The sequence below is a fragment of the Narcine bancroftii genome, chromosome 13, assembly GCF_036971445.1.
Source record: "Narcine bancroftii isolate sNarBan1 chromosome 13, sNarBan1.hap1, whole genome shotgun sequence".
Classification (NCBI taxonomy): domain Eukaryota; kingdom Metazoa; phylum Chordata; class Chondrichthyes; order Torpediniformes; family Narcinidae; genus Narcine; species Narcine bancroftii.
The window spans coordinates 24755661-24783484 of record NC_091481.1 but is presented as its reverse complement, the minus strand read 5'-3'; the positions used below and the strand labels follow the sequence as shown (position 1 = coordinate 24783484).

Sequence of the window (27824 nt, the reverse complement as noted above, 5' to 3'; positions counted from 1 at the left end):
TCCTTATTCTCCTATTTCTATCTTCTTTATCCCCAATCTCCCCTTCCCCTCCTGAGTTGCCCTTTATCCCTTGTCGGACAACCACATCTCCCCTCTCCATTTGGATTTGCGAATCCACTCGCAAGCGTCAACTGATTTTGCAGTGACCGCTCTTTTCCCCCCACCCAGCCCCCCCCAGAAAAGATTTCGTTTTTTATATGTCACAAAGGTCACTCTTTTAGTTCCCTCCTTATTCTCTCTATTCCATTACCTTCCCTTATTGATTCTTGTCTATACTTTCTATGTTTTCCTCTAATTACAGATACTTTCACATATGCCCGTTGTCTCTATTCACTCTTATACCTCTTTACCCGCATACATATCAATCGTGGTCATTTTTACCCTCCTTACCCGTCTTCATCCCTCAGTCTATTTTTGTCTTTACCCACATACATATCAATCGTGATAATTTTTGCTCTCATTACCCGTCTTCATCCCTCAGTCTATTTTTGTAATTGTTCTGCAAATTTTCGTGCTTCTTCTGGATCCGAGAATAGTCTGTTTTGTTGTCCTGGAATAAATATTTTCAATACCGCAGGATGCTTCAGTGTAAATTTATATCCTTTCTTCCATAAAATCGCTTTTGCTGCATTGAACTCTTTTCTCTTCTTTAGGAGTTCAAAGCTTATATCTGGATAAATGAAGATTTTTTGCCCTTTATACTCCAGTGGTTTGTTGCCCTCTCTTACTTTTTCCATTGTCTTCTCCAGCACCTTTTCTCTTGTAGTATATCTTAGGAATTTTACTACAATAGATCTTGGTTTTTGTTGTGGTTGTGGTTTAGGGGCCAATGCTCTATGTGCCCTTTCTATTTCCATTTCTTGCTGTAGTTCTGGACATCCTAGGGCCTTAGGGATCCATTCTTTTATAAACTCCCTCATATTCTTGCCTTCTACATCTTCCTTAAGGCCCACTATCTTTATGTTATTTCTTCTGTTATAATTTTCCATTATATCTATTTTTTGGGCTAGTAATTCTTGTGTCTCTTTAGTTTTTTTATTAGATTCCTCCAATTTCTTTTTTAAGTCTTCTACCTCCATTTCTGCTGCTATTGCCCGTTCTTCCATCTTGTCCATTTTTTTCCCCATTTCTGTTAAGGTCATATCCATTTTATTTATTTTCTTTTCTGTGTTGTTTATTCTTCTTCTTAAATCATTGAATTCCTGTGTTTGCCATTCTTTAAATGACTCCATGTATCCTCTAACAAGAGCAAGTACCTCCTTTACCTTGCCTATCTTTTCTTCTTCTATTTCCCTGTACTCTTCCTCTTCCTCTTCTTCTTCCTCTAGGTTGACCATCTGTTGTTTCTTTGCTGCCCTTTCCTCCTCTTCTTTCTTGTTTCCATTGTCTTCTGTGGTGTCTTCTTGCTGCAGGTGTTCTGCAGCTGTCGTTGCCGGCTGTGGAGATCGACTCCCCAGCTGGTCCCCCCTCCCGTCGGTGTGTTTTTTTGTATGCGCATCGCGCATGCGCGAGGAGTCGCGCATGCGCGGTTGCGCACTTTTACTCGGCTCTGTGAGCCATTGTTGTAGTTCTCTTTCTACCGACCTGAGGTAGTGGGGTCTTCTCTCCACAGCGGGCCTCTTCGGACAGGTAAGGCCTTCACCTTTTTCCTCCGTTGTCTTCTCTTCCTCTCTTCTTTCCGTTGATTTTGATTTTTCTCCTTTTGTCTCCATCTTCTTTCCACCTTTATATTCACTTTTCTTTAACTTGTATTTCTGTGCCTTTGTATTTTCTCTCGTTTTTCCCGACTTTTCTGGAGAGGGCTGGAGTTCACCGTCCGGCCACTACTCCATCACGTGACTCCTCCCACAATGGGTGAATATCTTGATGATACTCTGTACTTTCCTGATTCTTTTGGGTAAAATACTTATTATTTTGCAATAACATGCAAGGTTTTAATTCTTAAGGAGGTTAGGCCATGTAATAAAAGTTATTGGATACAATATAACTTTGGCAATTCAAATATTGTTGTTTTAGTTGTGTTTAGTTTATTATAATGTATATTGAGGCATGGTAAAAATCTTAGTTTTATGTACTATCCACGCTTTGCAAAAGACTGATTAATTTGGCTTTAACAAATTTTTTTGTTTGACAAAGTCATTTGGAATTTCTTAAAACAAATGAGTTCACGAGTTAGTTCCAAACATCTTCCTCTTGCATTACTTTAAAATCACTTAGTTTGTGCACTGATTTCTACTTTCAAGATCTTGGATAAAGAATTTTGGGTTATTCTCCAGATATATTCATCAAGGCAATGTTGCTTTGTGCAGTCTTTTTATATTTTTAATTTGTTCCACAATAAAACTGATTTTTAAATTTTTTTTAGCAAATTAATTTGTTTGAGTTATTATCCCATGAAAGCAGATGCACTTATGAATTAGGACATTGATGATACCTCTGAGCCCAATGTCAAGGACTAGCTTGAAATTAATTGAAGAAGTAAAAATGCTATTTGCTTCTTTTTTTCCATTCAGCCATTGACATCCATTTTATTACAAAGATATTTGAATGTTGTACGATTAACTGATTGTATTTAGTTACGCAAAATCAGTTGATCATACAAATGCTGTACACATTTCATTATAGCTCCATTCTACAGGTTATGAAAGTCCGTTCATATTTTCAGACCTCCAACAGGTTGCATATGAAATGCTAACCAATAGCTGGAAGACTTCTATTTAGTTGGAGGCAATGGCTACACTTTCCTAAGGAGGTATAATCAGATAATGAAGCGTTGCTAAGCAATTTCTAGTTATTCTTAAGAGACATTTTCATCACCTCCTGTCTTTCACTGCCATTGTGACTTAATGAGGAAAGATTTTTGTTAAAGAAAAGAATGTGTAATTTAATCAGGGGGTGGAATCTATAAACGAATTAGCTCTCTACATAACTAATCGCTTTAAGTTCTATTTTCTAATGAAATAGCTAACCTATATGCTTCAAATGGAAATGGTAATGAGCATTACATCACAAAATATTTTCTGCAGGAAAATAGTTAGAAATTGAGTTAGTATTTCAAATAGACTGGTGTATTAAATTTTTCATTTTATGGATTAATACATTTGCTTTTTCATAATTAGTTAATTTTTTCAGACGCTAAGTTAAAGCTATAATGACTTCTGTTGTAAATATTTCAACATTTTCCATAACTGATAGATGAACATGTAGATGAGCCTTTGTAATTTTACCCAAAGTAATCATAACTGAAGAAATAGTTTCAATATCAACATGGCCTGATGTGTTGTACAGTATTTCTTGTGAAGCAATGTTATTGTTTGCCTTTTCAGTTTTATTAACAGAATGAATTTTATAAATCATTTTTATAGGAGCTGTATACATTGCTGTTTTCAATGGATTGGATAAAGGCCAAGACTGAAATGATGGGTCCAGCCCAGTTAATAAATGATTTTGTGGAATATAGACATGTGCTTGATGAGGAGGTACGTCTCACAATGACTTAAAGATTCAGTATACTTTTTAGCATCTGCAAGTAAAGCAATCATTTGAGACTTAATTTTCTCCATTTGTTTTAAAAGCTTGTGCTTATGGTATAAATTGATCTTGAATTCTTGACATTGTAAACTGGATACAGATCAGTGCCATTACAAAGTCTTTATTGAATACATTTGGAAAGACTGAATAAAAATATTATATATTTTTAAAATTTAATTTGAACCTTCCTTGAGAGATGTGAGCAAATCTGAATTCTGATACTGCAGAGATGTTGCAGAGTCCAGCACCACCTTTCAAATAAAGTAGTAAGTTAAAGCAGACAAAAGATTTCAACACATCAAAGGATAGCGCTGCAGTCCAATTGGTGTGCTGGCTAACAATGAATCTTCAACTAATGTTATTAAATAGATCATCTCATTGTTATTTACAAAACCTTGAAATGTACAAAATAACTTCCATTTGAAGTAGTGAATACATTTTTATTAATTATTAATTCATTATTTTTGAAACTTTGGAAAGTTTTGAGGTTGTATAAGACAGACAAAAATAATTTAAAAGGAGGTAGAAGGAAAATAATTGAAGTGAAATAACATCTGAAGGAAGCTACAATACAACTCCGATGATCCGAAATCGGATTCTCCAAAATCTTCATTTATCCAAAATATTTTTGGAGTCGAACTGACCTCCCTCTCTCTCCTTTCTCTTTCCATTTCTTCTTTACTTTCCCCTATTGACTTTTCTCTCCAACTTTCCCTCTCAAACTGCATGCCGCTGTCTCCCAGCTGCAAACGGTTCGGAAGAATCCCTTGACCCGCTGTCATCAAGGAGAGTGGCCTCCTGGGCAGGAGGTCCTTGGGTCCTTGGTCTCGGTGACGTTCCCTCCCCTCCTCTACCCTCCCTTCTCAGCACACCAGAGCTCCTGACGCCGAACCCTCAGCCTACTACCGCATGTGCACACTGGACTCCCTTGTGTGTGAGTGCGATAGGCATAGGGGAGGGTTCGAAGTTGGGATTCCGGCACCATGAGCTCCGGTGACTAGAAAGACAGGAGCCTGCCGACTCGCCAGTGAGTGTTCTACCGGACCTAGAAGCTTCCGTGGGGATCAGCAGCAGTGGTGGGGATGTGTCGGGGATTGGCAGTGGCAGTTGGGAGATCTCGGTGATCGGCGGTGGTGTTGTGGCCAGCTATTTTTGCTGAGAATTAAACATTTTAATGCTTAAAAAGCCTTCCCTTATTGTTATTCAAACATTGATACAAGTGATTTGCAATTGCTACCCAGCTGTTTTTTAAAAAATAATCAGCTATCCGAAAAACCGTTTAACCGACATAGGCCTGGTTCCAACTATTTTGGATAAATGTATTTGTATTGTACATCACAATGGGCTTCGTAGTTACAAGAATCGTATTTGAAAATTATTTTCTTAATATTCAAGATACAAATGTGATTTGAAAAGACCAAAGCTTAGATTGATTTGAGTTTTGCTTAAGTTCAGTTTGGACCTCATTTTTACATCAGTTGTGTTTTTGAATTGGAAGGTGCTGGTAATTGAAGTAAATGTAATTACTGAGGGTTATGGTCTGAGTTACAACTTTAAAGGCAATTGATTAGCATTCAGGTAAATGTAGACCATTTAGGTTTCAGACAACTTGCAAGCGGAAGATAGAATGTATAACAGGAACATACCCTCCAGCCCACCTATCCGGACTGAACAGGATGCCAAAGTTAAACTATACGTTTTTGCTTGCGTATCCTTCCATTCTGTGCATACTCATGTGTCTATTCAGTAGCCCCTTAAATGTTACTATTGAATCTGTTTCCACGACTACTCCTAGCAGCCCATTCCAGGCACCTATCTCTGTGTGTAAAAGAAATCATGCCCCACACATCTCCTATAAACTTTTGCTGCCTTACACAATTCCCCACCCAATGAAGGCAAGCATATGATAACCTTCATTACCACCCTGTCTATTTGCATGACTACTTTCAAGAATCTGTGGACCCGAAGCCCCCAGATTCCTCTGCATGCCATTGATCATCTACACACCCATTACTTTGGACTTCCCATGTGCAACACCTTCCATTTATCTGGATTAAACTTCATATGCTATTTCTCTGTACATTTTTGTAACTGATCCACACCCTGCTACATTCTTTGATAGCCCTCTACAATTTATGTCATACTAGGCCACCCACCTACTTTTTCATCCAGGTCATTTATATCAATAAACAACGGTGGTTCCAATTCGGTCTCTTATCAGGTTACTGTTCCCTTCTCTCACCATCCACATAAAAGATTGGAACCAAGAGAAGGAAATTGCATCCTTGCAAGAGACTTGGGACAATTCGCTTCTTTCCGTCCCAGTCTCTTATAAGGATGCAATTTCTTTTTCTCAGTTGCTCTGACTCTGCCACATCTGTTCCCATGATGAGGCTTTCCATTCCACTGCTATCAATGCAGTTCTTCCCTACATTTCCTCCATTCCTGCATACCTCCTCTCTTCCTATTTCCCCCCCCTCCCCCAACATAACAAGGATAATGCTTCTCTTATCCTCACTTACACAGCACCAGGCCTCTGCATCAAACGTATTATTTCCTGCAATTTTTGTAACCGCCCCCCCCCCCCCCCATAGGATCACACCATCAGAAACATCTTCCCTTCCCCCACCACTGCTTTCTGCAGGGATCGCTCTTTCCACCACTCCCTTGACCACTCATCCCTCCCCACTAATTGCCCTTTTGACATTTTTCCTTCTGACCACAACAAGTGCTCCACCTGCACCAACACCACTATTCAGAGCTCCAAATCAGTCCGTCTGTGAAATAATACTTCACCTGTGACTCTGTAGTGGTCACTTTTTTGCCAGTAAGAAGCTGTAGCTGGTTGTGTTTCCCAGAGGTATAGTCACCAGGAACACTGATAATGTAAATGCAAATATAGATCTATTAATGCAAAAGTGGAAAGTTATATTTATTTATTTTTAAATTTGGATGTACAGCACAGTTAACAGGCCCTTTTGGCCCACAAGCCCATGCCATCCAGTAACACCCAATTGACCTTTATATTTTTTGAAGGGTGGGAGGAAACTGGAGCCCCAGGTGAAAGCCCAAGCAGACACAGGGAAAACATACAACTTCTTACAAACTCCTGGGATTCAAACCCTGGTCCCAATCGCTGGCGCTGTTACAACGTTGCACTAACTGTTCACCACACTGACAGAATTGAGATGATGAAAGGAATAAAAAGGATGGATAGTTTGTGAGGTTAAATTTTACTTAAAAAAAAGTTATTATTCTGTGAAATGGTCTCAGCATATTTGAAAACCAGAGGGACTTTAGCATCCAAGTTCACAATACAAACGCATTGCTGCTGTAGTTGTGAGGCAAGATAATAGAATGCTAAGTTGTAATGGTATATAAAGCACACAAATCAAGAGGTAAACTGGATTTCATACTAAACGTTGAGCCCATTAATGTGTAATTTTAGACTCAACATTACAAGAAGGGTATTCCGACATTGCAAGGGGTGCATTGGGCTAGATTGTGCTTACATTTGGTTAGTGGTTCATTTGCTGCCGGTTTTGTCCTGTCTTTGTGTCTGTTCTCTGATTTCTGCAGCTGTGCATTGCAGAAGGGATGTCAGAGATCAGTTCGACGTGAACTGTTGTGAATAATAATAGATTCATGTATTATGTCAATTAACAAAATTATTTAATAGTTATTTGAATTGGAATATTAAATGTGTCTGACTTTCGGGGACCTTCAGGGAACTGAGATCAGAACCAGAATCAGGTTTGAAAACTTCCAGGGAATAACCAGGGTAAAAGAAAGTTAGGGTTTTAACAGTAACAAGAGAATCATAGATGGAAGTAAAAGCACAATTAAGATGGATAACAGCAAAAATTCAAGGTAAATGGAAGGAGAAATGCTGAACATCATGAACTTTGAAAATGTTAATTTAATGGTTAATAGTTGGAATAGAAATTGTTCACAGTATTCCAGACTCATTTGTTTAGATTAGTGGTTTTCAAACGAGAGGGAAGGTTGAGAATCACTGCTCTTGACCCAATTGTTACTGAAATATTTTGCTTCAGAAAAACGTAATTGCACATTATGAGTCAATTAGGTACGATTAGAACAGAGGTTTTCAAACCTCTTCCCACTCACACACCACCTTAAGCAATCCCTTAATAATCACAGAGCACCTATGGCATAGGGATTGCTTATGGTGGAATGTGAGTTTAAGGTGGCAGTTTGAAAACCACTGGTTTAGATGGTTGAAGAACAGGTTGCATAAGTGTGGTTAATATGGTTTGATCACACCAACACAGACAGGTATGGCAGAACATCCTGTTTTCATGCACTTTCCTTCAGGAGGTGCACATGCTAACTTGTGTCTGTATACATATACTTGCTGTTGTCTTGTTCCGTTGCACTGTTTCCTACCTAAATATTGGTTTTCAAATGGTAGATAGAAAAAAGAGGCACAGCAGAGCTCACAAAGCAGAAGAATGTACACTGAGGGAAAGATGCTTCATTTATTTGAATGACATTAGCTTAATTACATAATATATTTGGTCTGCTTGGGTGCTGATTGTTCACTGGCTTTATATAGTAATGTAATTATTACATAAAATGTTATGAATCTTCCTCAATAATTAGTATATTCCATACACATAATTGCCTAATTTGCATTATTTGCACCATTACAGGTTTCTTTTTTAAAATGAGTAATGTTGAGATTCAATTGAATGCATTTGTGAATCTAGTAACATCCAGGGTATCTGGAATTCAAGCAACCGGCATCCTCATACAACTAGCAAAAAAATAGAAAAAAAAATAGATAAAATATATAAATTTAAAATGGTAAAAGTAACACAAACTTTTGGTGAAGATGGGAGCAAATATTTCAGCAAGCAGGTCATAGTTTGTTTATCGCAGCTGTTTGAATAAAGCTGTGTTTGAATAAAATGGCATAGCGATGGTTAAAGTAAAAATGCTTTTGTGTTTATATGTTAATGCAAGTAAAAATTGTTCAGTCTAAGTACAGTTTGCTTAGTTTTTGAACTAGCTATGATGGTTTGAGAAAAGAATTGATACCTTCAGGCCTATGACTCTACAGTAAGATTTTGTTGTTTATTGACCAAGCATGAGAATATAATGAGCTTGTTTGTGTATGACCATACCATGTTTTTGTAAACTGGTGAGAAGACTTGGCTTATTTTTTCCATCATTATTTTGATAGTATTTAGTATCCTAAATTTATGCCACTGAACAGCTCCTTACCCTTTCATAGGCAGTGTTCAAAGTATGATTATTTCCTGTGGTTGGAAGGCCAAGCTCGTGCTTTAACTGGAAAAATTCAAGAAACATTGTTAGCTTAAGACCAGGACATGATGTAGTTGCTTTTTGGGTCAGGTGACTGACTAGAGATGGAAAATAATTGCAAAATCAAGACTTTCATTAGCTACAGTACATTACAACGATGACAAAATTTCATAGTGACCTGGCCAATAATCTCTCTAATTCCATCACAAAATACAGGTTAATCGATTGCCATTCTTATTATTGTTTACAGGATTTTCAACTGATCCATTTCTTTTGTGTGAGAAGTATATTTGAAATACAGGAAATAAAAATGTCCTTGGGCTTTGAATAATGATGAGTCTGTGCATCTGAGATATTTCATTGATACATTCCAGATAAAAGACAAAAAAAAAACAACTGAACAGTGCTTATGTTTATTTTAAATCATGGAAAATCTTGACATTTAAAACTAATGTTTCCATTTTATATCTGCTTATCATTTTGATTAATTGTGCATATAAACTGCATTAAAATACCTTCGAAAATATAATCAGCGAATGTTCTAATTCAGTAATATTTAAGAAGTTTTGTTTTATTAATGTAATTACTACCTAGAAATGCACAAGTCTTCCTAACCCATTAATATATTCCCCGAATTTGTGTGGCTTGCACATCTCCAAGTTTCCTTTTAATGAGAACATTTGAGAGACACAGGGAGAAGTTGGTCATGAAGGGTTAAGACAGTTCTTTTCACTGCCTTGTTCACAGAGTCAAAATGTCTTGTTGAATCTCAGCTGGATTTAATGAGTGACTTTTTCTTCTCAGATTCTAGTTTATTTTTAACTGGGGACCCAGGGAACAGCATGTTCGGGACAGTAACTTGGCACCTCGATAATGGGAAAAATTTGGATTTTTTTCATTGCATTTGACAAGTGATTATCTTATGTTTGACACTTCATTTAAAAAATTTATTTGCTGAGATGACGTGTACAAAATTCTGCAAACCCAAACCGATTTAAATAGTTAAGATGTCCTCATTTGTCCTTATGGGTGGTGGTATTGCTGTCTCTATTGGTAATTTGCACTTACTTTTGGGTAGTATATTTTCGTGTTGATGAGGTTGAACTAGCTTTCCAAGAATAGTTACCATTTCAATGATCTGCATTGAAAGATGCATTCACATTGAGATATCTGCCAGAGGATTTTAGCTGTCGGCTTATTATGTTGGTGACATCATTCTTTTGCAGTTTTTAACAATATCTTTGTTACCTTTGTTGCTATGAAAAGGTGCAAAAAAAAAAACTGTGGGTCCTCAGAAATTTCAAGGACATTCATGGATTTTGCGGTTTCGTGCCATTGACCAGATACAGTGGAGGCCAAATACACCCAAATGACCACACCTTTGGTACATTTTGAATTGATCATGCACTCTTGTGAGTGCAGTCATAGAACATACACCATAGAAATCTACATTACAGTTCATGACCTTTGGCCCACAGTGTTGTGTCAACCTAATAACCTACTCTAACAGCTACCTAGAATTTCCCTACTCTATAACCCTCCATTTTTCTGAGTTCTTTGTACCTATCTAAGAGTCCCATAAAATATCCTATTGTAGATGCCTCCACCGCCATTGGTGGCAGCGCATTCCATGCACCTACCACTGTGTGTGTGTGAAAACTTGCCTTTTTAACCCCCTCTACTTTAACCCCAAGCACCTTAAAACTGCACCTTTATGTTAGTAATTTCAGCTCTGGAAAAAAGCCTAGTACAACTCATTCAGTTCACCCCTCATCCTCTGTTATTCCAAGGAGAAAAGACCAACTTTACTCACCCTATCTTCCTGACACATGCTTTCCACTCCAGGCAGCATTCCTGCAAATCCTGTCTACAGCATCACATCATTCCTGTAGTTGAACACAAGAATCTAAGTCTGGTCTAACTAAGGTCTTATACAGCTTCAACGTTACCTCATGGATTTTGAACTCTATCTCACGGTAAACATCATACGCTTTCTTGACCACATTAACCATCTGTGCAGCATCTTTAGTGTCCTCTGGACACAGACCCCAAGATTTCTCAGTTTGTCCACACGCTCAGGGTTCTCCCATTAACATTTCACATTTCAAATTTGACCTACCAAAATGAACCACTTGATACTTTTCTGGGTTAAACTCTGCCTGTCCCTTCTCAGTCTGGTTCTGCATGCCATCAATGTCCCTCTGTAACCTTTGGCAATCACCTGAACTATTCACCACACTACCAACCTTCATGTCATCCACACTTTTCCACTTCTTCATTTAGGTCATGAATAAAAATCACAAAGTGGAGGATCCCAGAACCGATCCCTGCAGAACACCACTAATCAGCAACATCCATGCAGAATATGAACCATATACAACATTGGACATCCAATCCCTTTGCACCTCTATCCCCCCATACACAAGGTCTCAAAGCACTTTGTTTCTTTCCTGACAAGAGACCCAACCATTCACCCTCCACAGCCTAGCACAATTTGTTCTCACTCTTAATAACCTCCTTTGACTCATCTCACTTCCTTCAAATCAAAGGAGTAACTATGGGTACCCGCGTGAGTCCCAGCAATGCTTGCTCTTTGTGGACTTTATGGAACAATCCATGCTGCAGGTCTACACAGGCAGGCCCATCAACTCTTCCACCATTATATTGATGACTACATCAGGGCTGCCTCATGCACCCATGATGAGCCTGTCAATGTCATTCACTTCCACCCCGATGTCATATTCACTGGGCCCATCTCTGACAACATTCTCCCCTTTTTTGATATCTCTGTTTCCACCTCAGGAGACCAGCTTTCCACAGATGAATTGTACAAACCCACTAACTCCCACAGCTACCTCAACTACACTTCCTTACACCTAGTCCCCGGATTTTTTTTCCCTTCTTCCCATTTCTCTGACTCCACCACATCTGCTCCCAAGATGCAGTCTTCCAGTCCAGATCATATGAAATGTCCGCCTTCTTCTACAAACATGGCTTCCCTTCCACCACTATCAATCTCTCCATTTCCTACTCATCTGCCCTGGCCCCAAACTCTGACCCCAGATGTAAGAAACACAGGATTCCCCTTGCACTTACTTACCAACCCACCAGCCTCTGCATCCAATACACTATCCTCTGCAATTTCCACTACCTACAACATAACCCCACTACTAGACACATCTTCCCCTTTCCTCCCCTCTCTGTATTCCTTAGGGACTGCTCCCACTGTGACTCCTTTGTCCACTCATCCCTCACCACCAATCCCCCCACCCTAGCCCCCTCACTTGTGGCTGCAGGAAATGCTATACTTGCGTCCACACCATCTTCCTAATTCGGGGCCCGAAACAGTCGTTTCAAGTGAAGCAACACTTCAATTGTATATCCGCTGGAGTGATCTACTGCATCTGGTACACCCTTTGTGGCCTTCACTACATCAGAAAGACTGGGTGCAAACTGAGAGATCGCTTTGCTGAGCACCTTCACTCCGTCCGCATCAGTGATGGATCTCCCAGTGGCCAACCATTTCATTTCTTCCTCCCACTCCCATACTCCCATGGCCTCATACTATATTTTTGTGCCATCAGCGGGTCAAAACTACTGTATAGCATGTCTTTTCATGACCAACAGTTTTTATTACGACGGTTTTTAGCTCCTTTAACACTCACAGTTTTGTTGGAAGGTACATTGAATGTTATTGGAACTTCATCCATGTACCCTATTTGGCTAAGTTCAAAACAAGTTCCTTTTCGTGCATGTATCACAAACTTATGAAACTCTAATATTTTGACTTCATAATCCGCTGGCATTTTCTGTACAATCGATGTTTTCGTACTCATTGATAAACCATGCTGTTTCGTGAACCGGTAACACCGACCTGTTCCAGTAAAATCTTTATGCTTTTGTTCTCCTAAGCTCCTGGCCTTAAGCATTATCATCTTGGTAGAAATGCATTTTCCTGCTTCTCTTTCATTTAACACCCTTTTTTAAAAATCCTCTTCAAGTTGTGGCCACTGTGGGACTGGACAACGAAGGTTACATTTACCCTTTTTAGCAGCCTCTAGCCATTTTTCTTGCTTTCTCCATTTACATATCTTTTTTGCTGTAGGCGGTGCTCCAAAAACTTTAGCTGCTGCTCTATTACCGGGCTCCTTAGCATATGTTGCTACTTTTAGTTTGTATGCAATAATGTAGCTTGAGCACTCCTCCAGTTGCCATCTTGCAGATAAAAGCCTCCACTACAGTGCCCAAAATGGTGCCTCCAAATGTCACCTTTGCATATAAGACCTGGGGTGGTTTTTAAGGTGATGTTTTGAGGGGAAAAAAAGGTGGGGGTCTTGTATGCCATCAAATATGGTACTTTTATCAAATCTTCCCTCATTTTACTACGTTCTAGGGAATAAAGTCCTTTCCCTTCAGTTCCTGAAGTCCAGGCAACATCCGAGGAAATCTTCTCTGCTTTCTTTCTCGGATATTGATATCTTTCCTGTGGTTAGGTGGCCAAAACTGCATACAATACTCTAAATTTCACCAATTCTTGTACAACTTTACCATAACATCCAACTCCTATACTCAATACTTTGATTTATGAAGGCCAATATGGCAAAAGCTCTCTTTACAACCTTATCCACATCTGACATCACTTTCAGGGAATTATGTATCTGTATTCCCTGATTCCTCTGTCCTACTGCACTCCTCAGGGCCCTACCATTTACCGTGTATGTCCTTTCTTGGTTTATCCTTCCAAAATGCAACACTTCACACTTGTCTGCATTAAATTCCATCTGCCATTTTTCAGCTGGTCCAGATCCCTCTGCAAGCTTTGAAAACCTTATTCACTGTCCATAACACCTCCAATCTTAGGGTCATCTGCAAACTTGCTGATCCAATTTACCACATTGATATGGATGACAAATAGCAATGGTCCCAACATTGATCCCTGAGGCACACCACTAGTCATAGGCCTCCAATCTGAGAAGCAATCATCCACCACTACTCTGGCTTCTCAAGTCCAGCCATTGTTGAATCTAGTTCACTACTTCATCACAAATACCTAGTGTCTGAACCTTACTGTCTAACCTCATTTGCGGGACCTTATCAAAGGCCTTACTAAAGTCCATGTAGACAATATCCACAGCCTTTCATTCGTCAACTTTCCTGGTAACCTCCTCGAAAAGCTCTATAAGATTGGTTAAACATGATCTACCAGAGGGGAGTCACGTGATGGAGTAGTGGCTGATCGAGTGGAACCAGCCCTCTCCAGAGAAAAGAAAATAAGTGTGAAAAAACAGAGCTCATTGAACATAAAATACAGGAAGAGAAAGATAAAGCTACAGAGAAGAGACAGAAGATGGCACCCAAAAGAGTAAAAGTAAGAATAACAGAGAAAAGGGAAGAAGGAAAACCACTGGAGAAGAAAGAAGGCCTTACCTGCACGTCGGAGCAGAGATCCACCGTGGAGAGGAGCGGCCGATATCTGGTGTTGGTGAGTCCCCAGTGGAGTGGTCTCCTCCTGACCGGTGGACTTCAAAAATGTCTGTGGTTGTGGTTGTCGTCAAGGGATAAGGGGCAATCCAAGGAGGGGAGGTTCATTTGGGGTTAAAGAGTTATTGCCTGTGGGGATTGTTGGGGTATTTCATGTCTTAAGTGCGTTGTCATATATTGAGATTAAAAAGGAAAACTTAAAAATCAGTAATGGAAAAAAGGGATGGAGGTGGTGAAGAGGCAGAAAAGAAGTGAAAATAAAGATATAAGATGGCCATGTTGGACTATATGACTATAAACATTAATGGAATATATAACCAAGTTTAAGTGTATCTCATTGGAAAAAAAAATCACATAATTTAAAAGACAAAGTTACAATGTTTGAAAAAACCTGGGAACCATATATGGAACATGGCAGAAAGAGCAGGCCTCGGACCACCACCACCTAAAATGATAAGAAGATAAACACAATCAGATTTAATGTGAATAAGTAGATGATGTCTTTTTTGTTTGTATTCCTTTTGTATAAAGATATTGTTTTATTGTATTTTATATGTTCAATATTTACTGTTTTTGGAGGGGGGAGGGAGGGATGGGAAAAAAAATAGAAAATGTCATTGTGAATATTTAAAGAGATGCCTCTGTAAATATATTGGTTGATATGGTTCATAGTGCGATAAATAAAGAATTACAAATAAAAATATGACCTACCACGCACAAACCCATGGTGACTATCCCTCATCAGTCCCTGGCTCTCCAAATAATTGTATATCTGATCCAATTATTTACCTATTACTGACGTCAGCTTCACCTGCTGAGTTTCTCCAGCTTAGTATTTTTACATCTATGTTGGCACTGCTGAAGTTGCAAACCCATAGGGAGCAGAGACACAGTGCTCCTGTGGCATCAAATCGCCCAATCCAACTACTATCAGCTCTGTAGAGGCTTTGAACGGCCTGTTAAAGGACCCGTTTGTAGTTTTAATTAAAATCCTGCAACCTGTGATCTGCAGCAGGCCATGAATGGCTGTAGATTCCAGGGAATTGGAGGACTGGTGCAGAGCACTTTTAACGGGAAACCATCTCCCATCTGAGAAGGAGAAGCAGAGGAGACGATCCACAGGACAGTGATCATTGCAGTGGACTAGCGAGGGCCTCTGCAGCTGAAGGAACCACATAGGTGGTGGGCTGCTGGTGACTTGAGGCGAGGAACCCATGGAATCCGTGGGCTGCTGAAGAGTGCGGTCAAGGGTTCGCACCAAGTTGCGGACTCTGGAGACTGGCTGGAGTAGTACCAGGCACAGGAAATGGGTTGCGAGAGGGTGCAAGGGTTCCTAATTGTATCGGAGGTTCGGATCTGGAGCTTGGGCTGCCGATGGTTTGAACTGAACTCTGTGTAGCCACAGAGGCTGGGGGAGCACTGGGGCAAATCAACTCGGTGAATTTGTGGGAGAAATCTCTTTTGCTTCTCTTTCTCTGTCTGTAAGAGGCACTTCAGGCAGTTTATGCCAATGGCGAATCTGTCTGCCCCACAGCAGACCAAAGCAATTTTGTGTAATATGACACAGTTTTTAATTACATGACAATAACTTGAATCTTGAATCCTCTGACTTCTCAAGGCAGGCCAATTCTGTGTGCACAAAGTAAGGCCTCTTTAGATCCCATCCTCCTTACTTTCTGAAGGAGCTTTGCATGAAGAACCTTATCAAATGCCTTAATAAAATCTATATACACTATATCCATCCTTCTTCCTTTATCATTGCACTTTTTTACATCCTCAAAGAATTCAATCAGGCTTGCTAAACATGACCTATCCTGACAAAGCCATGCTGACTATTGCTAATTAGATTATGGCTCTCCAAATGGTTGTAAATCCTGTCTCTTAGGATCTTTTCCAACAGCTTGCCCAGCTCTGAAATAAGGTTTTCTGGTCTATAATTTCTGGGGTTATCTCTGCTCCCTTTCTTGAACAGGGGAATAATATTTGCAACCCTCCAATCCTCCATAATTCCATGCATTAAATGTTGTAGACCTTGCACTGATGCAAGTGTAAATAATGCAACACAGGTAGCTTAACAGTTTGTGCAATACAGTTGGAGCATCAGCCACTGTGGTTCAAATCCGGAACTGTCTGTGAAGAGTTATGCTTTCCCTGTGACCATGTGTTCAGGTTTTCTCCCACATTCCAAAGAAATATGGGCTGGTAGGTTAATTGATCACGTGAGGGTAATTGAGTGGGACAAATTCATAGGCCAGAAGGCCCTGTTGCGTCTAAATTTAAAAATAAATGTAGTCTGTTAAAAATTCTGAAGGTTAATTTCTTCTCCTCCATGTTGGAATTGGAGCAAAAAACAAACATCTAGAGAAGCTTCATAGGGTGAGTATCTGATGCAGGATCTCGAGCCAACTTGTTGACTATCTGTTTCAACAGATACTGCTCAATCTGCTGAGTGTCTCGAGCAGTTTGTTTTTATTTTATTTTTTCTTTTGTCTGTAGGATGTGTACAGACATTTGAAGTAATGCCTAAGCAATGCAAAACATAAGTTAGACCTTACCTCTGGAACTGGCAGCTGCTCAGGATTGTATCCTGAGGAAGGTGTGTTGGCCATTGTGGAGTCTTCCCAATGGTTAAATTGAGCGCATATGGCAGGCTAGTTGTTAATGTTAAATCCAAGGTTGATAGTCAAGGTTACCCACCAATTAGGAAGTTGTGTCACCTCGGATCACATCACCACCATTATTTCAAATGACAATTCCATTGCTGGGGCCAATTCAAGATGCTATTGTACCTATGTTTTTGTGATTTTTTTTTTGGAGGGGTGGAGGTTGCAAAGCTGTTTATTTACTTTTTTGAAGGAATTGATGAAAAGTTTTTTTTTTATTAAGAAACAGACCACAGAATAGTTTGTTGAAGAGTAATCAGCCTGTCTCTACTGTGTTGTATACAGCCTTGAGGAAGAGTGACCGGGGAATGTGGATAACAGCTTAATATTTAGTTTACAGTAAATGCGTTCAAGCAAAAGAGGAAGGATTGACACTTGTGCAGTGTGGAATTTGAGGATTGTCAAAGTTTAAATTTAGGAACAGCAGCATTCTTTGTAAATTGTTAATGAGGTCAGCAATGTCCTTCCTTACTGGATCTAATTCAATTGACTAATGAGATTTTGTATTCTGTAAATGTCCAAGTAACTCAAGACTTGTTGAAATACCAAGAGGCCACAATTTTGACAGGTGGCCAAAGCTGGAGTTGCTGTGGATGGATGGCTCAGACTCGAAGAACTTGACCACAATACAAGCAGTAATAAAGTCACACAATATATTGTTAGCAAAAAAGAGTGAATGATGTAATTATTACATGTACAATACTTTTCATTACACTTTTGCCTTTAAGCAGTTTCCTTTGTGACAATTGATACAGTTTTTGTTTGCCCCTGTCCTTGTAAATATTGAAGCCAAATGTACATCACAGAATATGGAATTGCTATTCCATATTCTGTGGGGCACAGTCAGCATAGCATAGCATAGCAGTTAGTGCAACACTGTTACGGCACCTGTGATCAGGTCCAGGGTTCAAGCCCAGCACCGATTTTATGGAGTTTGTTCATTCTCCCTGTGTCTGCGTGGTTTTTCCCTGTGGGCTCAGGTTTCCTCCTACTGTTCGAAACATACCAGGGGTTGTAGGTTAATTGGGTGTAATTGGGCGACATGGGCTTGTGAGCTGAAATGGTCTGTGATGGATGCATGTCTTAAATAAAACAATTATCTGATCATTGAATAAGAAATCCCTAATGTTAGGTAGCTCACTATATTCAACCAAGGGTCTAATTAAACTGTGATGACTGTAACTATTCTTCCAAATCTGTTGAAGAAAGGGACAGTAATTATACCTGCGATTTACATGCAGGTAATAGCAGAACCTATTAATAATAAATCAGTGGAATTTGAACTTTCCATTTAAATATAAATTTATTTCAATTCAATTCTGATATTTATGATTAAACTTTAGAATGAAGATTATATATAAAAAATGACGTTCATGTTTATGGTTAATTATTGTATATGTCATATTATTTGTTTTTTGAATGAATAAATAAAGTTTAAAAAAAAGAATGAAGATTATGATGTATGATCAGGTTAAAGGTTAAATATGTTGGTTGAAAAGATTGAGTGTGGTATTCACAAATGACAACATGATTAAAAAAAAATATCTGGGATCTATGTTGACTATTAATTATCCTTATTAAATTTATAAATGACTTTTCATAGACCAAATTTTTTTTTAACTTTAGTTCTGAATTGTTTTACCATGACAGTGTATGATCCATCTTGCGTTGTAGTGTTGCATGACTGAAGTTGCGATGATCACTTAGTATAAGAAACCAGGGCAGCTGCTGCTTAGCTTCAGCATTAGCAAGAGAATACAAGCATAACTTGATATCAATAGTAAATAAATTTAAAATAGGGATAAAAAGCCATGTAAGTGATGTGCTGTGTGTGTGTTTTACGTCACAGCTTATTCTGTTCTATATCCAGATAACTTGTTCAATGTTTTGGAAAGAACTAAGTATTTATTCCCATTAATGCAGCCATTTTCAATGGGGGCTACATCACATTTAAGAGGACCACAGACTGAAATCATAATTTTTTTTAATGTAGTCAGTAGGAGGGATGTAAGGAAGAAACAAGCAGAACTTCACCACTTCGCCCATAAACTTTGAGCAGAATCCAAATGGGGCCACATCCAAAAAATGGTTGAGAAATGGCTGCATGGAATGTATTAGTGTTACCTAAAAAAAAATTCTTAAACCTGAGGATGTGGATATTTCCTCCTTAAAAATCCTACCAAAACATCATGTATCTTTAAGATTCATATGTAAAGTTCTTGCATTGCAATAAATGATATAGTTTACACTTGATTTATTACTTCATGCTGATTTCTCAAAAGATGTTTGAATTTGTGTGTCAGACTCAAACTTATTCACACCTTTGTAACCTGGGCAAATACATAAAGTTTGAAAGAACATAAAATTGTAGTAGTAAGTAATCTGATCTCTCACACCTGTTCTGCCACTCCGTAATTTTATCTTTTATCTTCTATCTCAATACCACTTTCCTCAACTAACTCAGTTTCACTTGATTGACAAATCTGTCAAACTTTATCTTCAATATTCTCCACAATCCTCTCTGGATTGCAAACTCCAGAGATTGACTATACCTTGGGAGACTACATTTAGTGAACTTTCAGTTCACTTTTGAATGTCTGATCCTCTTTATTTTGATGGAATTATGACTGCTAATCCTAGTCTTCTCAGTTGGGAGGAAATCAAACTAATACAACATTCCAGGTGCACTTTCTTCAAGAGCCTGTATAAATGCAACTCAGTGCCTTTATTTATAACTACTCTTCTTGCAATTAAGGCCAATGCAGTAGTTGCTTTGCTAATTGCTTGCTTTTCTTGCATATCAACTTTCAGTGATTTGTATGGATAGGCACAGAGGTCTCTCAAACACCAATGTGCTTCAGAGTCTCACCACTTCCAAAAAATAATCTTTTTCTACCAAAGTGGACGACATCATATTTTTTTGGTATTATCTTCCATTTGCAATATCTTCAATTCACTGAACATATATCTACTGTATACTTGAAGCATCACTGCATGCCTCCTCACAATTTCTGCTGCCTTTCATCTTTGAGTCATAATTAACTTGGGTGCATTGCATGTCTCCTCATCCAAATCAACTATGTATTCAGTCCAAGCTCTGATTCTTGTGGCACCCTGGTCATTTGAGTTGCCCAACACAATAATGCATTTTAATTCTTCAAATGGAAGCAGAAAATGTTGTAAATGTTCAGCAGTGCATCTATGGGAAGAAATACAGAGCCAATGTTTCCGGTTGGAGACCTTTCATCAGAATCTTAACTTTTGACTTGAAACATGGATTTTTTTTCTTGTACAGTAGATGTAGCATAAATTGCTGAGTATTTTAAGGTTTGTTTTTCTACAATATTTTAAAATACTCACCTTTTTATTCCTACTCTGCTTTATGTCTGTTAACCAGTCCTCACAGGATATTATTCTCACCTCCATGTAGTCTTAATTTTGCTGAACAACTTCTTCTATGGAACATTTATCAAAGGCCTTGTTAAAATCCAAACACACCTGGAGCACTGATTCATTCTGGTCTATACTGTTAGTATCCTCAAAAATTTGAATAGATTTGCCAAACACTATTTCTCTTTCATCAATCCATTGTACCCAATCAAGCTGCTTTTTCCTCATGTCCTTTCACCTCTTCATTTATGGTGGAGTCGAGCATGTTTTCTGTTACTGATGTTGGGTTAATTGGTCTTTAGCTATCTATTTTTCCTCATTCTTTCTTGAAACTGGGGGTGCACTTGCCACCTTCCATTCTGTGGAATTCTGGGGGACGATAATCAGTGCATAAGTTATCAGTTTTATTGCCAATAGTTTCAAAAATCTTGGGATCCAGTTAATCAGGTCCTGAGAATTTACTGTCTTTCAATTCAATTAATTTATATGAGAGCACCTTTCAGCAATAAGAATAGTAGAGGTGTACAGTAATTGCATGTGGAACATTTTTTTTCTGATTGAAGTTTTCAGGAAGTGGACTACACTTTTGTCACCATATTTATTGTCCAAGCAGTAAATGCTCATTTAGGCAGTTTAATAGGCTTCTTTGGAAAGTACATGAATCAGCTTGCGGTGTGGACTGTAGCCATTTATAGATCAATTGAGGTGATATGTTCCCTTTCCCAAAGGATAGAGTGGTTGCATTTTTCTTCTTTTATTGGTGCTAACTCATGTAATTGGTTTCATTTTTGCAGCCTAGTGAGGTTTGAACAAGACATTACCCAAGCAGGAGCATTTGAGGTTGCTGTGAAGTTCAAGGCAGACACTTTTGTTACAAAATTACTCTGCCTGTATTTTTTCCTATTATAAATTATGAGAGAACCTCACATAAAAGTATGTGAATATGCTAGGTCAGGCAACATCAGTTTCAGATTGATGTCATTTCTTCAGTACTGTGAGAGTGGTCAAACTCAACATCTTCATAAAATTTTATTGTTTCACACTTAATTTGGTTCACTTATAGAAATCATTATTTAATCCTCTAAGTTAGGCCACTCTAATGCTCTCTTGGCCAGTCTATTCTATCCTCCTCAAACCTTTTATTCATTCTTTGGATGAGTTATGCTGGCAAGGTGAGCATTTAATGCCCATCATTTATTGTCTTTGAGAAGGCAGTGGAGAGCTGTCTGCTAGGCTGACGATGATCGGTGATCTATTTCTAAAGAGTACCAGTGTATGCCTTGGAAGTGAAATTCTATTAATATCCCATTATGGTGCCTCATTTGTTTAGGAGTGCTATTTAATAAGTTAAATGATGAACAAAGCACAGTGTAGATTCTTAAGCCAACTATGTTGTGCTGACCTATATGAACCTACTCCACAACAATCTAACCCTTCCCTCCCTCAGCCCATAACTCCATTTTTCTGATATTCATGTACCTATTGAAGAGTTTTGTTTATGCATGTGCCTATCTAAGAGTCTAAGGAAGCAATATGTGAGCAACTTAATTGATTAAATGAATAACTGGACTCATAAGAAAAGGAAAGCCTGGCTTCAATAAAGGAACTGAGGAAACAGTTAGGATGGGTTTAGCATAAGATGCATTTTCATTTCAGTTGTAATTCATCCAAGGTCTGCCTCAGAAACAAGTAACCAATTGTTTCTTACTGCTGGCTCTCTGACCTAATTACAGAGGGTATAAAAAATATTCCTCTACATTAACATAAACCTGTAGTTGCACATGCTGACATATCTCAATGCTTTGATTTGGTATTTATTTTCTGGCAAAGCATTGGTGCTATGAGTAATACTTTATAGATGCCAAATGTATCAGGTAAGCAAACGAATATTGGCATAAATTGGTCTCGAGGGCCAGGTCGGCAGAGCTTGAATTCCAAGTGGTTCAAGAGCCACAAATTGAAAGCCTCTGACATAGAGCATTTAATTGGAAATGGTATATCGTTGGTGAATTCTGTGTAAATTGAAGATATTAGTATTGGGACAATTTCTGCCTCCATTATCATCCATGAATGCTTCTGAATCAGCAAATGTGAGGTTGATTTCCTCTGTTCTGCCCAGTATTTGGCTAGGCTTAACACTCCTCAGGAATTTGAAGTTCTTGATCTCTCCACGACTGAGCCCTCGATGAGGACTGAGTCGTCTTCCTCCTGAAGTCCACAATCATCTCCTTTGTTTTGCTGACGTTGAGTGCAAGGTTGTTATTGTTACACTATTCAAAGAGCTGATCTGTCTCCCTCCTGAATGGTTCCTCATTGCTATTTGTGATTCTGCCGACACTAAATGATTACAGTTGTACCAACTACCAATCCTTGGCAACCCTAACTAATTCCAACTAAATTCACCTGGCCGACCCTGCCAAACTGAGATGGTTGTGTAATTTTTCCATTGCATACTATAAATGAAAATGTATGTTTGAAATTTACAACATTCAATGAAGCAGTAGATAACTATCCTATGATTTATGAAACAACACCTATGTTGCTTTCCAAACACTGCTTTGCATGTCATCTGCAAATGGTGTAATTTGGTAATAGTGCCTGACTTTTTTTTTCCTGGATTGTGAGGTTTATAAACTCTTCACAATGACTGAATTTAAGTTGCATTTCTAGTTGGATTCCTTATCCTAACATTCACCCACTTGGGTTTTTGAGGTATATTAAAATAGGTCAAATGGTTTATTATTAAAGTGCTCACGCAGTTTAAAATTGAGTTTCATTGATCTTGACAAATAAGGCTTAGTTGCTTTATCTTTGAAAAGAAACTGACCAAAATTCTAAAACTTACTGCAGGTTGGTGACATGGCTAGCGTAATGCTTAGTGCAATGCTGTTGCAGTGCCTGCAACTGAGACTGAGTCTCCTGACTTTTCTTGCATCAGTGAGTGGCCTAATCTTTTATTCAGTGATCTGCTATTCACTGAGATTTATCAACACATGAATCACTGAATGGTGTGTCATCTCAGAACAGGTACAAACACTTTGCTGCATATGGAGGAGATCAGCTCCAAATACAATTTAAAAGCTGGGACTGGGGTTCAAATCCCACGCTGTCTGTAAAGACTTTGTGTGTTCATCCCATGTCTGCGTTGGTTCCGGTTTCCTCCCAGCCTTCAAAATGTACAGGTTGTAGGTTAATTGGGCAGCATGAGCTCATAGGCTGATAGGGCCTGTTACCATGTCTAAATTTAAAAATGAGGATCTGTATGTTGAATCTCTTTAGATTGTATATCTGTGTCTCACCCACTTCTCTCTAATTACTGTTTTGGCTGAGAATTTTAAATGCTTTTAAATTATATTTGGAGCTGATCTCCTCCATATTCAGCAAAGTGTTTGTACCTGTTCTGAGATGACACACCATTCAGTGATTCATGTGTTGATAAATCTCAGTGAATGGCAGATCACTAAAAGATTGGGCCATTCACTGATGCAAGAAAAGTCAGGAGACTCAGTCTCAGTTGCATGGTGTGATCGGTTTTGCGAATGATGGCAATTGAAGGTTGATCATTTAGCAATCGCCAAAGGATCTCACAGATCCTATACACCTTATGACCCAAAGCAGCAACTGAAGGCAATTATAACAATTTGTACAATAATTGATCATCCAACTTTATATGTACCACAAGTGAAAGTTGTTTTATTTTTCAGAACAGCATTGTGCGGGAGAATTTTCAAGAATTCCTGTCTTTGAAAGGCCATCTCCTGGTACAGAAACCTTTTCCAGACATTGTGCAGTTGGGGCTTTGTCAGCCTGACTCCTCTGAAGTGTACCGGCAGGCAAAACTGAAGGCTGTGGAAAAAGCCAAAAATGGAGCTGTCTATTTGGAATGGATGTTAGTATTCAAAAGTAGTTCAATGTCACAAAGGCTGCTAATCAAATAATTATCTTTATAATTTCACCTTTTTTTCTTCAAATGGATTGGAAGTTTACTGAATTTGTTTTGCTGGTCACCTATATAAATAAATAAATAAATAGGGGGGTGTGTGTGTGTGTGTGTGTGTGTGTGTGTGTGTGTGTGTGTGGACTTTTTACCCCCTCCATAAATCTTCGTCCGCGAAGCCAAGCCAAAGAAGAAATTTTGGGTACCAGGGAGCTTTAATTTCATCACTTTTATTCTAAAATTAAGTTGAAAACGTTGTCATTCCTATTTAATCAATTGAAAATTGCATAATAGTGGAAAAATATCACTTGAAATAATTAGTTCTCCATTTAGATGAGACCAGTATTTTTGAAATATGCTACATATTGCGTTAATGAAATCCCCATGCTGTCAGAAATACAAATCACTTACTCTTGGTGAATGTTATAATTTATGGTCTGAATTGATATTTTAAAATCTTGTCATCTGCAGATATTTATCCATTGCAGTTATTTTAAAATAGTTTGCAGTTTTTGACTATGGCGTTATGATTGGAAAAACTGTGATATAATACACTGGCACCTTTCCATTCAACAGTTGTTGTCTGGCATGTAGATTTATATAAATAGCACAAATGCTGAAGGGTGTTAAAGTCAGTAACACATTGAATGTTGAGATGTCATCAGATATTGTGAGAGCAGTTCTAAAGTGGTTGTAATATCTTGAACCAGACATCTGTTCTTCATCATCAGTGGAAACCAGTAGTCATGATTGAATTGCATGATCTCAGCCAAATTGTCTTTGCAGCAAATAGTTGGAGATTACACAATGTTTTGATAGATGTAGTGTAAGGTATATGGAGAATAGTACTTTCCTGGTGAATAAAACTGACATGCCATTAATTAAAAATAAATTAGAAGATTGATTGAACAGACTCAGTGTATGGAATAAGTGTGATTCCATAGTTGAAGGATAAGTGTAAACATAAACTGTCCTGACAATTTCCTCTAGATTCAGCATCTGCAGACTGTTGTTCTTCCAATATGCAAGGCAGATTCTTATTACTTCAGTTTGATGACTTCTAAGCTGAGTATTCTCTCCCTGCCTTTATACATCATTGCTCAGGGTAATCCATTGTTTTACTTGGAATTTTGCAGCTCTCTGGCATTAACATTGGACTGGATCTTCTGAAACTGTCTCCACTCAGCTGATCCACATGAGTCCGGCCAAGTGTGCTGACTGTCTCTATCTTCAAGCTGAGTCATGTAGTTGAGAGTAAACCTTCAGCACCAAGCACAGATGCCCCCATGGGCAAGCTTTGATAAGAGATGGATCTGGGGTAGATCTTGCCTCCTGTCAAAGACCCTCATTAACAAATATTTTTAAATGTCTCTGACAGAATTTTTAAAAACTGGAAATCAATGTGAATAATTTAAAAATATTAAAACACCTGGAAAATGTAAATTAATCTTCCATAAATATGCTCTTTGCCTCCAACTCATCCAAGAATTCCTATTCAGGTAAAGACCGGATGTCTACAATGTTTCTTTTGCCAGATTCTCAAACTAAAACTCTTCTATGACTATTCTCTCTCAGCCTTGCATTACTCCATCCTTGGCAAGCTCTGTTAGTTTCTCCCCAACACAGCATTCGTCATCAAATCAGCTGTATGTTTATTCCTTGAAGAAAGGCTCAGGCCTCAAATGTCGGTTACATATCTTTACCTCCTATGGATCCTGTGAGGCCTGCTGAGCTCCTCCTGCAATTTTGTTTTCACTGTAATGACGGCATCTGCATACTTCAGTGTTTCACAGTATGTTTATTCCTGCTTGGCTCTGAGACCCCTTCCGGCTCTCTGTTCTCATGCTTGCCCTCTGGTTGTTCAGTTTTTGCACTTTCTTTCTTCCCCTCCACTCCATCTCTTGAGTTTCAGAATTATTATAGACTCAGATGTATACTATTAATTGTTATTCTTTGCTACATATTTGTCCTTCCTTGGAATGCATTTGAACTATCCAACTCATTAAAAAACACTCGCTCTATGTTACAACGCTGGTACTTTGAAATTTTGTAATAGCAATAACCTGAACATTATGCTTTAAAGCATTATTCTTCATTGGTTAACAAATATTTTCACTTAATAGAAACAAGACCGCCTTGCAGAACTCCTCACGACTCGTTGTTCAACTTCACTACGATGCTGTTTTTCATGCCTGTTTTTCTCACGATGGGTTGAAGATAGCTTCTTGCGGAGCAGATAAAACGTTGCAGGTAAATAAATATGCAGTACACTTCACCTTTGAGTTATTGTAGCATTGTGCTGGAAAGCATAGAAACAATATTAAAACTTCAATAATTCTTTGACACCTTCAATTTGTAAATATTGTGTTTTTTGTTATTTCCTCATGTTTAGTAATTATCTCCTTTTAAATAACTACCAACTATACTTATTATTGTGGGACAGAATAGTAAGGATTTAGTAGAAGTTTATACTTGTTATTTTGCACTTAAAAATAACCTTTTGTCCCCCTTTGTCACAATCATTGTTATTTATTAACAAGATCACTAATATTATGTGAAACACAAAAGTTTGCAAACTATGATTGTAGTAAAAACAAAAATGCTGGAGGAACTCAACAGGTCTTGCAGCATCCATAAGAGTTAAAGATATATAACTAACATTTTGGATCTAAGCCCTGAGTCAGCGAGACCTGCCAAGTTCCACCAGCATTTTTGTGTTTTTAATATTATCACGCATTAGCTTTTGAAGATGGTATAAAAGGCTTCTTGTCAAACATACATAGTTCAGAATAGTCCAGGACTTCATATTTCCACAGGCAATTTTCTTTTACATCCATTGTTAAATTTAAAACTGCTTTTGGGACATCTTTTATCTGCCTTCTACAGGTTGAACAAGAAGCACTTAGGGGTCTTTTGGGTGGTGTGATTAAGTTCTTGAAACAGGTGTTGGGAAGTAAATCTTTTGGTTTAATATTTTTACATTTTTTACAGATTTTTAAAAGTGAGACTGGTGAGAAACATTTGGAGGTCATTGCACACGATGATGAAGTACTGTGCTGTGCATTTTCACCAGATGACAAATTTGTTGTCACATGCTCATCAGATACAAAAGTTAAGGTAAGAGCTATCACCAGAACTGGTTGGTGTTTTCTGTGTTACATCTTCAATTAGCGATGTCAATAGTAGAATACCTTTTAGTCTTCTATTCATAACGTTGGCTTTTCCTGCTTAATTAAAGTTCTTTCTCTGTAGGTCTGGAATTCAACAACTGGCCAATTGATTCACACATTTCATGAACATACAGACCAAGTTAACTGTTGTCAGTTTTCCCATTCATTGCATAAGATGATGTTAGTAACATGCTCCAATGATGCTCTTTTAAAGGTAAGTTCTTTATTGAGTTTGGAGTCCTTTGCACAAAATACACATTGTTACTGTAAATATTAGTGCTGATGTATAAGCATTGTTCATAAGTAACCAAATTCCACTGATTTATAGTAAAAGTGTTTTAACATGTAATATACAACTATTAT

At 38.2% G+C, this 27824-nt stretch overlaps 1 protein-coding gene and 1 long non-coding RNA gene across 12 annotated transcripts in view; one reads left to right on the top strand and one right to left on the bottom strand.

Annotated features, from left to right (window-relative positions):
• apaf1 (apoptotic peptidase activating factor 1) overlaps window positions 1-27824 on the top strand; it is a 189055-nt gene that overhangs the window by 67661 nt on the left and 93570 nt on the right. For 8 of the 9 annotated variants that reach the window (XR_011347950.1, XR_011347951.1, XM_069908393.1 and 5 more), the window contains 5 exons: window positions 3366-3479; window positions 24059-24243; window positions 26415-26541; window positions 27283-27408; window positions 27544-27675. Coding sequence is in view for 7 of the 9 variants with exons in the window: in XM_069908393.1 (XP_069764494.1) it covers window positions 3366-3479; window positions 24059-24243; window positions 26415-26541; window positions 27283-27408; window positions 27544-27675 (684 nt within the window). In the remaining 2 variants the exon portion in view is untranslated. Of the gene's footprint in view, window positions 1-3365; window positions 3480-9070; window positions 9206-24058; window positions 24244-26414; window positions 26542-27282; window positions 27409-27543; window positions 27676-27824 lie in introns of those variants that run through there. The other variant, XM_069908397.1, reaches the window with a different exon arrangement.
• LOC138748349 (uncharacterized) overlaps window positions 24011-27824 on the bottom strand; it is a 30882-nt gene continuing 27068 nt past the window's right edge. For 2 of the 3 annotated variants that reach the window (XR_011347955.1, XR_011347956.1), the window contains 2 exons: window positions 26355-26590; window positions 24011-24200 (listed from right to left, as the gene is read on the bottom strand). This is a non-coding gene — a long non-coding RNA (uncharacterized lncRNA). The remainder of the gene's footprint in view (window positions 24201-26354; window positions 26591-27824) is intronic. The other variant, XR_011347957.1, reaches the window with a different exon arrangement.